This window comes from Agelaius phoeniceus, chromosome 18 (genome assembly GCF_051311805.1).
Source record: "Agelaius phoeniceus isolate bAgePho1 chromosome 18, bAgePho1.hap1, whole genome shotgun sequence".
In the NCBI taxonomy this organism is placed as follows: domain Eukaryota; kingdom Metazoa; phylum Chordata; class Aves; order Passeriformes; family Icteridae; genus Agelaius; species Agelaius phoeniceus.
In genome coordinates this window covers 8,256,888-8,270,881 of record NC_135282.1, presented here as the reverse complement: position 1 = coordinate 8,270,881, position 13,994 = coordinate 8,256,888, and the positions used below count along the sequence as shown (strand labels likewise).

The following is a 13,994-nucleotide window of genomic DNA, read 5'->3' as shown; positions in this document are numbered from 1 at the left end:
CTGCCTCTTCAGTGACATTTTCCCTTAGAAAATAATTCTATGAAATGAAATTCTAAACAGATCATGCTAAAATGATGTAGACAACTTGCTAAATCTTCATTCAGGCAATTCCTGTGAGCTTTTCTGTCATTTGATAGTTGTATGGCTCTGTTATAGAAAAGTTTTTGATGTTCTGTAAAGGTTTTCAGTGCCCTTGGCATTTCAGAGGGGATATTTGTGCACCTGCTACTTGCTTCCCCTTCTGGGAGATGAACGTCACAGCCTGCCCACGTTCCCCAAGAGGCTTCACTTACTGGTGAGTGCTGTTACTGCAACAGCTGAAGTCAGCACAATTCTGAAGGAATGTCATGAATCATAAAATAAGCACCTCCTCTCTTTGCCAATGCAAACTCTGGGGTTTTCTGCCTCTTTCTAGAAGTGCCAGTGCTCCCTGACTCTGCAGAGGTGAGAGGCACAACATAAGAATCTTAGACAAAGCTTGGCTTCTCAGCCTTCTTAACCTTAGTATGCATTTAATGCTATTAACAGTAACATCCTTCTTAAATATTTAATGCACTTCCTGGAGGCTTTTCTTTTCTGATTTCATACCTGTTTACCCAGCTCTCCTTCCTGTCACTGGAAGCAAATACTCCCCAGCAAGCAAACCTGCTCCTGTGCCACATCCCCTTGGCAGCAGTGCTCCCTCTGCAGCCTGCACCCCCAGCTGGCTGCCAGGACAGCCCTTGCAGCTGACCCCAAAGAGCCCAGAGCTGAAAGGTCCTTACAAACTCAGCCTGGAGCTGAAAGGCAAGGCAGACTTCGTCTGGACAGTCTCTTCTCTGCAGTGAGGACAGGCACTTTGGCCAGGATTTCTGGTTCAGCTGCATAAGCCAGGACATGGACTAAGGAGAGGCTGCATCTTCCAGCTTAACTAAAACAAAACACAGCCCAACCTCAGCTTAGCTGCAAAAGCCAGCAGGAGCTCTCACCATCCTCGAGTGCTTCACTGCTTTTGAGCTTGAATTTCTTTCCCTGAACTTTGAGTTAATCAGTAGAAATGCTGAGGTTTCCTGTATTTCACAGAAGTGTTTTCCAACAATTCCTGCTTCCAACAAGGCATCTGTTTACATGTTGACATAAAAAATGTGTTTTCTTTTTCATGTTCCCTTGGCTGCAGTTAGTTAGTTCATTTAGGATTACAATGGTAGCACAGTAGGACTTTGTTTGTCTTTTCCTTGCATGAAATTTTGTTGAAAGTGCGAACTCTAAAAGGCGTTGAAATGAGACAAAGTAAAATCCATTTTTTAAATGAAAAGATGTAAACATTTTCTTCTCTGTCCCAGCCTCACAGGTTTTATAATCTCTGTTCTAGCCTCAGAGGTTTTGTAAATCTTTGAAGTTCAGTGGCTTCTGTAGAAATGCTTAAACTACAGTTTTTCATCCATAGAACAGCTTCTTCCATCCTGCATCAAAAAGGTTTGAAACCCCCAAACTCTGGGGGATTTCACTGTGCTAGGAGTGAAAGGCTTCCCTGGTTTCATGTGACAGCCAGGCAGTGCCTGTCACCTTCCTTCATCCATGTCTGAAATACCTGAATTTACAGCACAAAATAATGCCTGGCAAGGTGTGTAGTCCTAGCAAGGTGCCTGAAAGGCAAAATTTGCCATTGTGACCTTCTTATTAACTTGACACTTGGCATAAAATTATGGAGGACTGCTAAAAGCACTGGACTCAAATCCCTCCTGATGCACCTGGCAGGCCTCTGGTCCTTGGTGAAACTGTGGCTCATGGATGGTGAGTTTTTAAACACTCTCCCTGTTTTCAGAGGGTTCTTTTCTCTCTGCTGCATTTCCTTCAGTGTCTAATGTGTGGTAAAAGTTGATATTTGAATATGAACTAAACTACAGCATCTGTGACCTCTAACTGGGGTTGAGATGATGTAAAGCCTGCACATTCCTTTTCCAGATACCTCTTTGCCTGATGTTGAGGTCTATAAAGACACCTGGTCAAAAAAGAGTTCAGATGGGGAATATTTCTTCTAGACAGTTAAATGATAGGTCCAAAATAGGTTCTGTTTAACTGTGCACATTAATAGCTAAACCTAGACTGTCTGATTCCATGAACTCTTTGATTGCATCAGGAATTCAGTTTGACCTCTCTGAAAGTTATTGTAAAAGATGCATAGATGTTCTGTGGAATTTTCAGAATTACATTAATACTTACATACCGCTGAAACAGATGTCTAGAGGTTTTTCAAATCCCATGAAGAAGTTATTTTAAAAGCTGCCTGAACTGATGTAACATATACTGCATTTTTACATTCTTGTTCTAAAATAGAAGCTAATCATCAAAACAACAATTCCAATCCATGCCTACAAATTCTAAATAACTTCCTCAGCTTCAACTTACACTGTCTAAACAAAGGCAGAGTTATTGATTATTGCAAATGTTGATCAGGAGTCATTAAAAACAATTAAAGAGGCAGGTCCTTATGTTAAGGGGGGAAAAAAAAGAATTAATGCAAACATGGGTAACACCTCAGCAGTGTCACTACATGGGAAAGTTCATCTGGCAGATCACTTACAGTGATTGTTGTCACCTCCCAGCATCACTGAAAACATGTGAAAAATCCCATTTGATGGAATGGAAATGCAGATTAATTCCTTTGGGGTTCTGGGGGAGATCCCCTGCTCTTGGAGGACAAGCATCAGGCAGGAGAGTGGCTGAGAGATGGTGACAGTGCCAGACACATTGCCAGGACTCTGCAGAACTTCCCAGGAAACCCTCTCTACCTCAAAGACTAGAAAGAGAAGACAGCAATTAAAAAATATCAAATCTTCTCCCCCCAGATGAAAAAATCTTCAATTTAAATATGTAAATATGTATATATTAATATTTTTTTGTCAAATGTCTTCTGCTTATTTACTTACTCTGCTTATTCTTACATTATGTTTATATCTACTGAATGCAAAAATCTGAGCAAATTATTTTGGTTATCTAATCCTTAAACAATTTAGTCCGAGTGATAAGAAACTGGAATTCTATAAATTTTTGGCAAGTCATTTTTTATCACTTGGATTTCTCTCCAGCTGACACATTTTATCATTATTACTCTGTTCACTGTGTGTATGAGGCTTAGGGGTCACAGTTGGAAGAGCTCTGCTGCAAGGCATGCCAGTGGAGACAAATGGTTCAGCTGAAGTGAGGTTTATAACCAGCTGTTCCTCAGTGTGGAGTGAAAGAAGGAGACAGAAAAAAAGCACACAATCTTTGCAGATCTGATTGTCCACAGCTACTCTGTTGAGTTCAGTAGAGTTCATCTTTATTGGCATCAGAGAAGGGACCAGATACAGAGAAAAGCCAATGGAAGGGCTCGTGTGGGCTTGTTTCTGTATCAGGTACTAATGGCTTCAGAACTGCCCCTGTCTGGTTTGCCTAAGGTTTGTGTTGGTCTGAGAAAGAGCCCAGGTGTTGCTGCAGTGTTCTCCTTAAATCAAGGGCTGTCTGTACCAAAAGCTGCATCAGTGCATTTTGGGGTGTGCATCACACCCAGGAGCTGCCAGCTCTGCTACCTTAGCTGCCAGTAACTGCTCCAGTCATGCAAATCAAACAGAAAGTTTAAAGCCAAAGAAAGCTTAAACAAAGACCAATATAAAAGCTATATCCTTTTTCTATAATCTGTTGCTTTGGCTAAGCATACACCCTCTGAAATTGTCTTGTGCCACAGATTTTTTATTCCTGTATGTTAAAAGCATTTGGCACTGCTCAATCATTTTCTCAGGGAGGGCCAGGTTATACCTACAGCTGCACCTGAGTGGAAATGGCAGGAGTTTCCAAAATGCTTGAAAATCAATTGTGCATAATGATGGGGGGTGTTTGAGTGCATGAAGGCTTTGTAGTTATATTTTATATTCTCCCCTTTTACAGCACTGTTGAATTATTTTGTTTCTGTGCATAAACAAGAATCATAAAGATTCCCATCCAAAAAAGCTGATGTTCCCATGACCAAGGTGAAGCCACACAATTTCTGAGGCAATTTTACCTGGAGCTTACAGCAATCTGGCAGAAACAATAGAGGGCCCTGTGGCAATGAGGTGCTGGTTAATTGCCGTGGGTGTTAGGCATTGATGGCTCTTGGCTGGCAGCCGTTCTAACCCAATTATGTTTCTAAAGTGGGACTGAAAAGCGTTGTAGGGAGCACCGTGTAAACGGCACTAAATGCACTGAGATGCAGCGACCTCCCAGAAAGACAGACAGGTGCCAGCTAAAGCCCCACATGATTGATTTTCCACGGCTAAAATGGCAACCACAGACATCTGGTTTTGCCCCAGTTATAACAACAGAAGCAATGCTGGGATGGTGAGTTTTGTTTCCCACAGAAAAGGGCTGGCACTCGTGTCCAGGGCTCTGCCCCCCACCCAGGTGCCTGTGACCCCGAGTGGGCTGCCACCTCCCAAAATTCTGAACGGTGCAGGATGTCTCCCAGAGCCAACCTGCCACCACCAAGGAACAGGGCTGCCCTGGCAGTGCCAAGCATCTCCTGCAGACTGGCATCAGGAAACTGGTTGTTGTTGTCTTAGCTAGCACAGCAAGGCAGCTTAGAATGACCTAAAAATATGGCATTTGACTGTCAGTGGGGGAGCTTTTGCTTTTCTGTGACTAAAGCTTTATACCTCCAGCACTAGGAACTGAGTTTTAAGTCTGAGGAAAGCACACTCTGTGTGTCTGTGTGTGTGTGTGTATAGACACACACTTATATGTGACCTGTGTTTAGTACTTGGGCTTGTTTTAATGCTGGCCTGGCATTTAAGTCAGAGATTTTTCTCAAATGTAGGTCCAGCTATGGAAAACAGGCCAAAGCCAGAACAAAAAAGCAAACCATTTGATTGAGTGGTATCACATGGGCAGGAAAAAAGGAAAAAACCTTGCAGCTTCAGGACTGGTGGAAGAGAGAGTCAGCTGAGCATCTTATGATGTTTGCACTACCCAGCAACACTAATGTGCTTTCTAAATCATCTTGTAATATCAAGTGCAGTTCTTTGCTGTTGCAAAGACAAAATACCATTATTACAAAGATGTAAGTCACAAGACGGGAGTCCTTCTACCTGTTTCCTTGCCACTAAGATCAAAATCTTTTGCTCTTTTGAATTACTTTGAATTATTCACAGTTTTACATGGGGCTCACACAAGGCTGTGATGTGGTACATGGGTAAACCCACTGAGCTGCTTCAGAGGTAAAAGAACTGTGTAGGACTTCAAGTGTCCTTTGTCAATGGCTGCCTATTGCTGAGATTTTTTTTGGGGGGGGGGTATTTCTTCAGTTTGCAAAACGATGCAATAAAGGACAGTATGTATGTGAATTTGTGCTTTTTTTTTCTACAGAATAGAGCTTAATAATTTCTTAGTTATAAGAACTTTGCAAGAGATTGAAGCACAGAAGGTGAATTTTGGGATCCAAAAGCAAAGATGTTATGTTATTGCTACAGCCTAATGTTACAACAACCGTTGCTAGTTGTTCTTTGTGTAGTGTTTATGCCCTATCATTAGAAGCTCTAATATAACTCAGAAATTACCGGAGCTGTAATTATCATCCAAGTCACTTCACAAACATGAATTCCCTTTGTTTTTCAACACTGTGATACTTTTCTCTTTAAATCCCCCAAATGGGTGGATATTTACTCCGTTCTAACAGCCAGAACTGCAGGGAGGAGCAGAGCTAAATGTGCCGCCTGCCAGCTCTGAGCTAGAAGCGGCCTGAATGGAACAGCAGGGGCTGATTGACCTGACAGTGCAACTGCGGCTCCCCGAGGCGGCATCCGAGCACTGCCCGTACCTGGGCTGTGACCTCCGGGCCGGTCTGTCTCTGGCACTGCTCTCGCTGTCAGGACATTTGTCCTTCCCTGGCTTCGGTAATAACCGGCCGGTCCTACCCACTGCACATTTTCCACCAAGGCCCTTTAACAACCCCTCAGCCTGACCTGGCTGTGATTTTTCATACAGCCCAGACCACGTTAGACGAGAGGGTCGCACTGACAGACCTGGCCTCTCCTCCTACGTTCTCGGCAAGGGCAAACTGCAGAGCCGTGTCAGCGCTGCCCCGGGGGTGCCCAGCAGCCGGCGGTGACACCGCTCCGGGCCCGGGGGCGGCAGCGCGGCCCCGACCGGCCCCGTGAGGGAGAGCGCCCTCAGTTCTCCTTCGCGTCCTCACACGAGGGGGGCCGCCACGCCGCGCTCTCTGATTGGCCACTCCCCTCCTTGCCGGTTCGCCGTAGCCCAATGAGAACGCGCGGCGGAGTGGAGGAGCGGGTGGGGATTGGCTGAGCGCGGCGGAGGGCGGGGCGGTCGCTGGGCCCGCGCGGGGGAGCGGAAGCGCCGCGCTGAGGGGGGCAGTGGCGGCGGGGCTGAGGGGGCGGCGGGGCCGGCCGGGTGCGGCGCGATGCGGGGCGGCCGCCGCCTCTTCCCGCTGCTGCTCCTGGCGCTGCTGCCCGGGCTGTGCCACGGCAGGGAGTCGGCGCCGGGCGCCGTGACTTGCGGCTCGGTGCTGAAACTGCTCAACACCCGCCACAGCGTACGGCTCCACTCGCATGAGGTCAAGTACGGCTCCGGTGAGCAGGGCCTGGCCGGGGAGCTGGAACATGGCGGGGCACGGGCTGTGAGGGGCCGAGGAAGCGGCGGGGGACAGGTCGTGCCTGACAGGGAAATGGCGGGGGTGGGCAGGCAGTGAGGGTGGTGGGGAAGGTGGAGGAAGTTGGAGTGTCCCGAGGTTCGTATCCCTCGTGCAGAGGGAAGCGGCAGGCCCGGGATGGGGTGTAGGGATGGGCGGGAGACACGGCAGGGACAGGGGGATGCTGAGGCCTGTGGGACAGGAAGATGTCATGAAGATGTGTCAGCTGCTTTGTGGGCCCTGGAGCCGGGATGTGGCAGGGCTGCTTTGCCCTCTCCTGAGGCAAGCCCTGCTCTGTGTCACGGCCCTCAGCAGCACCTTCCCAGTGCCTGTTCTAGCAACGAGGATGTTGGTGTGTTGGGGAACACGAAGACCTTGATAGTATTTTTGATAAAGGTGGGATGGTGTGATTAGTACCTGTCATGGATCAGATTTTTTTCCTTGTGTTCACCATGAACTTTGACAGTGTGCATCTGCTAACACATGCTGTGTTTCCCTGCTTCTATCTGAAAGATGATTTGGTACCTGCATTCCTTTTGCAGTCAGTAAATGGACTGTGAGAATTAAGCGTCTTGTAAACACGAAGGCATGACAACACTAAAGCAGATTTCTGTAGTTTTCTCATGTCTTTTGGAACTGGGGAAGCGGGATAAGTCTTGTGTCATTTAATTTTATTCAAACAGGAAGTGGGCAGCAGTCAGTGACAGGAGTTGAAGCCTCAGATGATGCCAACAGCTACTGGCGGATCCGTGGGAAGAGTGACAGCAGTTGCCAGCGTGGGACACCAGTGAAATGTGGGCAAGCCATACGACTCACCCACGTTAACACTGGGAAAAATCTGCACACTCATCACTTCCCATCACCACTCTCCAATAACCAAGTGAGTTGGTTTAAATCTTAAGCTTTTGTACAAGTAGCACATGCTATTGACAATAGTCTCTCCAGTTGCTTGGTTTTTTGGAGAATCAGGTTTGAGTACCAGCTGCCAGAAGCAGTATGTCTGTGCATATCCAGATTCAAGTATAGGCTTTTCTGCATCTTGAAATTATGTATTTCAGTTTTTGACAGAGGTAATGTAGTATGTGCCAGCATTGGTATTTCACAGTACTTTTAACAAATCTGCTTTTTTTATTTTTCTGCACTGTTGCTGCTGGGAAGGCTGTTCTGAAATGTTTGGTGTTTTCTAGATGCAAGAGATTGAGTATCTCCCTCAACATTGTGAAGATTGCTCTAGAGCCAGGCAGCTAGTCATGTGTCATACCATTTGGCATTCCTATGTCCATATTCCTTGGTCATCCAGTGTATTAGTCTCAGTTGTCTTCTTGCTATCCCTATTTCATTTCACTGTTCATATTTTTCTGTCCTACTTCCACAGGAAAACTGAGCTGCTCTTGCAATCATATTTAATTATAGTTTTGTACATATCTAGAAGAGTGTAATTTCTAACTGTAATTCAGCCCCAGAACAAATACTTCTCCAAGATGGAAAATCTCTCATAAATAATGTGGTTGTTGGAAGATTTTTGTTGTTAGTCATGTCAGGCTGTGTAGATAGGTTGTTACATTCAAACTTGGAAGCTCTGACTCTGTGGAAAATTTTTTCTTTCATCATGAGTAAAATGACTGAAACAATAAGGTTCAGCTCTGTGTAGGGTGTCTCAATAATCTGATTATTAAAAGTGATGGAAAAATAACATTTCAAATGAATTGTTTAAGGGAAAGATTGACTCTGAAACATTCCCTGAGTTTCATTTTTCAGTGTAGACACTTCATATATTGTCATTAAGGTAAGAATGTTCATCTATCATTGTGGAGTTTTGTTTTGTTTGGAAGTTTTTCAGCACTTTTTGCTCAGATTACAGGTTGGAGTTTGTTGGTGCTTTGTGTTCAGATTGTCTGGTAGAACCTTACTGCTTCTGGCTTCAGTAACTGTTGACAAAGCAAAACAACAGCACTGCTTTCCCCATCCTTGTCTTTGAACTCTGCTGGGTCTGTGGTTGGTGTTTGTGTGTCCTGGAGGTGTTTGCTTACACTTTCACTTCAGGAAGCTTGTGTCTCTAACAGGAAGTAAGTGCCTTTGGGGATGATGGCGAAGGAGATGACCTGGATTTCTGGATTGTGCAGTGCAGTGGTTCTTACTGGGAGCGGGAGGATGCCGTGCGCTTCAAGCACGTGGGCACCGAGGTGTTCCTGTCCATCACGGGGGAGCAGTACGGGCACCCCATCCGAGGCCAGCGGGAGGTTCATGGCATGCCTGCTGCCAACCACCACAACTATTGGAAAGCCATGGAGGGAGTCTTCATCAAACCCAGTCTGGACCCTGCAAAACATGATGAGCTCTGAGCTGACACAGGATCCAAATCGCTTTGTTTGACTCCAGTGTTTGGAGATGTTAATCCTTGGTCTCTTCTAAGTCCTGCCTTGCCTGGGTGACTGATTTTTTGTGTTACTGAAGGGCATTAGTTCATTCTAGGAATGCAGCACTTCTGTGGGGAATGGCTTCTGCCAGGTTCGGCCACTGACATTTATTTGGTGAAGTCCTTTCTGAATTTCCAAGCTTTATTGGTGAAACTAGTTCATGCATCTGTTAGGTTTTGTTGTCATTTGTTTGCTTGTTACTTTTTCTCGAATTCAAAGGAAATGGAAAAATGAAAGTAATACTTTCCTCTAGTCTCAAGTACAATAAAACTTTGTATTTTGTAATCTTTTTCCAGCTATAATTAAATATTTAGAAACTGATTTCTACATCCTAGTGAAAGAATGTTATTGATGAGGAGATGGATTGAGCGTAGAAACGGAAAAATGATTCTGAAATACGGTGGTTTTTGAATGACTTGCAGTCAGCTATTCGGTCTTTGAGTTTAAAAAAAGTATTCATTTGAAAATTGCATCCAATGTCTTATGAGAGTTTCATTCTGTATTGTATTGGAAGATTTGAAAATATTGTGCGTGTTGGAGTAAGAAGACAAAATTTTAAGAGTTTTACTTTGTCCAAGAAATTCAGATGTTCTAGTAGGGGTGGTACGGCTGATTGTCCATTGGTAAGGCTGCTCTGCTCTATGAACAGGTGCAGAAAACTGCTGCTTGCTTAATTAATATTGGAATTTTACACAGTTTCTCATGGTGTAAAGGAACAGTTGAATTTGACTTACTTCTGTGTCACTACAAGATCAGTATGACAATCCAGGTGAATAAATAGTGAGGCATACATCTATGTGGGGCTTTGTATGTGTGAATCCAGAAGAGCAAAAAAAACCTGAGGCAATGGTTTGGCCATGGATTTCTGACAGAGTGATATGCACTGGAGTGCTAGCAAGGAATCTTCACTGAACGAGTTAAGAATTTCTGTGTTCCTCTGTGAAAAGGAATTCATTCTTCAGTGCGTTTTTTACACAGTGGTACTGGAAATACTGATTAAAATTCAAAATACCATGTATTTGTGATTTTGTCTGAAATTGAGAAGCTCACGAAATCAGTGAGGAAAGTCAGAACATTCAGGTGTTCTTGTTTCCATGTGTGAATAGTTTACTGATTACAGTGCTCGTTAGTCAATCAGTTAAAGAAGCAGGAAACTGATTTACTGCTCTTACAGCTGCAGGTGGGAGCTGCAGTGTTGGTGTTGTGTTGAGAGGGTGCAGTAGGCAGTTGAGTTCAGCTTCACAAATCCAGCAGGCTGCTCTGTGCACCTCATGCAGGAGTGCTGGCTCCAGGCTTTATTTAAGGATTTCCTGCTAGGGAAGATCTGTCCAAACCCTATGGAACAAGGAACCTCTGTAACAGCATTTCTGTGTACCTTGCCATTTTTCTTCAAAGGAAAAGGTAAGAATGTTTTTCTAGTAATTTTAGTTGCATGTGTGTATTTAAGGATTGCAGGCATTTTGGAGATTAAGTGGACTGGCTTTTGTTGTTTTGTATTAGAAATAAACTTTCCTGTGATTAATATTTCAGGTTCACTGATACTCTTGACTAATTGGTACTGAGGTTATAGTTATAAAAGGATAACTGTTTAAAAACAAAACAAACCTGCATAAACAAGCTTTTCCTTACGAAGGAGAGCTTTTCTTTTGAAGGTGTTGTATACATAAACACAAGAAATGTGATGGCATTTGACAGGAGGAAGAAAGTCTTGACAATCAGCTCTCTGAGTTCACTTAGAGCTAAAATGCTTTGTGCCTACACCAATGGCTTAGTGTTTGTGCACCTGTGGAATACTGAATTGGCTGAGAAGGGGCAGAGCTGTGGGGCTCATCTCAGTCTGTGTGCCAGGTATTATCCCCACCCAATGATGGTCTGTGCCTGGATGTTTCTGACCCTGGCAAAGGTGGCTTTCAGTCTTATTTATTATGCTTGAGTGGGATCTCACTGGACCTTTGGCTTTCTGTTCTGGATTTGAACCAAATTGGTTTGGTGAGGCTGTGAAAAAACTGACTTTTAGTCATTATTGCTTACTTTCTTATGTTCTGTTTTGAAAAATATTTGTGCCTTTTGTTCCTAAAGAACCAAGCTGCCACACACAAATACACCCATGACTGCCTTATTTAAAGACATCTTCAACAATATTCCTGTGAGCTGAGTTTCCTCCACTTCTGATTCTGACCAAGGTATAGAAGTTGCTTAGACTTAATATTTCACTTGGGTGTGTGTCACAATAGTTGGGGGGGATTTTGTTTGGTTGGGATTTTTCCCCCAATTTTTATCCCTGAGTGGTGGTCTGAAGGACTCTCAAATAAGGCTGTTTGAAGTACATCTTACTTTGGGAAGGTGTAATATAGTGCATCAAGAACTATTGGTACCCCTAGCGTGCTGAATTCTGGCTACAAAAGTCATGTAATGTAGGAAGTGCAAAAATTATAGCTGTGAAAAGTGATAGCTTGAGCTCCTTTGCAAGTACTGAGATTTCAGAGTGTGATTCAGGTGTTTTTATTTACTTTGGCTGCTTATAATTCAACTTTTCAGTCCTGCCCCCATGGGTGAGGATTAGAGACTTGGAGAATCTGTTTTTGCATTGCTGTGTGGAGATGTTTGTTTTCCATGTGATTTTACTGTCTGCCTAAAGCTGTTGGGGCACTAGGGTAAAACATGAAATACTGAGAGATGTAGATATAAAAGTTGGGAATTCTGTTTTGTTTCTTTATTTTCCTTTATTTTAAAATGATACATTTTATACCTCCTGTCAAAATTCTTTGTATGCTTCAAGGTTAAATGAAACCAGTTTATTTTGTCTTCTGATGCTAGCAGAAAATAATCCTCTCAAATAAGAAAGAACAGGTGCTTTCCTGTTTCTCACATTTTACTACAAGAACTCTCTGAAAAGGTGCACCAATGTTGCTTTGTACTCCTCCTTTAAGAAACCAGAAAGGCTTTTTGGGAAAGAATTAGAAGGATCTGTATTTATAATTGTTCTCAGCGGGAATAGTTGCTAGTCAGTCTTTGAAATCTGTCAAATAGTGCATTTTACACATACTTATATATCTAGTTCAATATGAAATGACAAAGAGTTCCTTAGATATGTTAATTTCTAGGCAAGTGTGTGCCTACAGATATTTTTCCTCTATTTCTGGAAGCTCTTTAAAGCTCTGTACAACTGCTCTGCATATGAACGCTTGCCACACACTTTGACTTTTTAGTCAGGATGAATGAAACCTGGGTTTAGTTCTTCCAGTGTGCTGGGAGGGATGTGTTGCTCATTGATTCTTCATTCTGAATGTTGAGGCTAAATATAAACCAGTGTTTGTATTTAAATGGTATAACCATAATTTAATTTATTGTGTTTAGGAATACTAATTGGGTGTATCTGTTCTTATTAGGTTAAATTAGCATATCTTTCTAAGAGGAAAAAATACAGTCAAAACAAGCCTGTAACAATGAATCTTCCTCAGCAGTATTTGTAAGCCTGTTCGTTTTGCTGAATCTTCTCTGTCTTCTGCCTGCCTTCCCCAGCTCTGAAGCAGAGGCTGACACTGTAGATGCTCCACATTTCACACCTGGCCTAGGCAGAGGCTGAACTGTGGCAGTGCCCTCTTCCAGCAGCAGCATCCTGCTGGTGTCTGACTCCCTGCCTGGCATCCTTGCTGCCCCTTTGCTAAATTCCCTGCTGGCAGCTGAGAGCCTGTCAGAGCTTTGAGTATGTAGGGTGTCTGATGCTAATGCTGCTTTCCTAATTTTGAGTTTGCATCTGTGCCCTTTTGGTTTTGCAATTTTCTCTTTAAAAACGTCTCCTGTAATCCAGCCCTGGGCCACCAATCAATTATCTTTGATAATTAATTGCTTCATAACATGGCTGTTTCATCAGCTGCCTTTCAGGAACTCGTGTTTGGGGATACAAGACAGCACTTGTGGTTGTATCATTTAGCTTTTTAAGGAAGCAAGAAAAGAAGTTAAACAGGAATATTTGAAGCTAAGGAAATGCTTTCCCTCTTCACTGTGCTTGGTTCTGTCCGGTGGGGTAGGAAACACAGGGCATGGTTTTCTTCCTCAAGGAAGAATGAAACATTCAACCTTACCACCCTGGAGTTATGTAGGAAACACAAGGCAATTTGAACATTACCTTAGGGTTTGTTATGCATGCAGGTCACAAACAGTAATAAACTTTAAGCATTTTGAAAAACCTTAGGAACCTAAAGGAGGAAGTATTTCATACCTCTTCCTTTTCCTTCCAGGGATATTCAAAGCATCTTAGTGCTCCCATGGTTATAAATTCTTTGGTAGGGTGTGCGGTATTTGCACATAATAATTTTTATTTTCTGTGCAAAAGAGGGAAACCCAGCATTAGCTCCTTCTCATCTGTTACCTGAATCAAACTTGCTGTAATTGCAGTAATGCATGGAAATTGATTCCTGTGGTCAGCCGATTCCTGTGAGGACAGTACTGGTTTATTTTGGGTGTATATGAGCAAGGAGGGAATGTAGGGAGCACCTTGAAAAGTAGACTTCAGCAGCTACACTGTTCAATACTTCTTTCTATTTAAATTGCATCAAATTGAACTGATTATAAAAGCCTTTTTACTATATTTGGTATTGTGCTAATTCTAAATTAGCATCAAGTTCACAGTGAAATCCTGTGATAGCTCTGAGACTGATTCAAGCTGCTGTTCTGTGAGGGATTCATCTGTCTCCTGTCCTTTGTGAAAATGGTGTCCTGCTTCATTAGGATAAGTGTTAGAAGCTGTATGACATCTCCAGGGTCTCAAACCTTTATGAAACACATTACAAATTAATCAGAATGTGTACAAGATGTAAAGCTGTGTAATTACTTCCTATGTGCTTTTTATTAATTGTAAAAATAATGTGTGGATGCTGGCTTTGGAGGACTGTTTAGCTTTGGCTCAGATTTGTGGCTCTTTGCTTGATCCT

The 13,994-nt window shown here is 43.3% G+C and overlaps 1 protein-coding gene across 1 annotated transcript; it reads left to right on the top strand.

Annotated features, from left to right (window-relative positions):
- The first annotated feature begins 6,355 nt into the window (after positions 1-6,355).
- SDF2L1 (stromal cell derived factor 2 like 1) lies at positions 6,356-10,584 on the top strand. The gene is made up of 3 exons (XM_054645946.2): positions 6,356-6,584; positions 7,327-7,523; positions 8,707-10,584. Exons 1-3 carry the CDS (start codon positions 6,416-6,418, stop codon positions 8,983-8,985), a joined length of 645 nt encoding a protein of 214 aa, XP_054501921.1. The 5' UTR covers positions 6,356-6,415; the 3' UTR covers positions 8,986-10,584.
- Positions 10,585-13,994: the final 3,410 nt, after the last annotated feature.

Bases quoted from the DNA above. Each gene is read 5' to 3' on its own strand.
- SDF2L1 (XM_054645946.2), top strand. From the start codon at position 6,416: ATGCGGGGCGGCCGCCGCCTCTTCCCGCTGCTGCTCCTGGCGCTGCTG. The intron at 6,585-7,326 runs GTGAGCAGGGCC...TTATTCAAACAG, and splicing joins TGAGGTCAAGTACGGCTCCG to GAAGTGGGCAGCAGTCAGTG. The intron at 7,524-8,706 runs GTGAGTTGGTTT...TGTCTCTAACAG, and splicing joins CACCACTCTCCAATAACCAA to GAAGTAAGTGCCTTTGGGGA.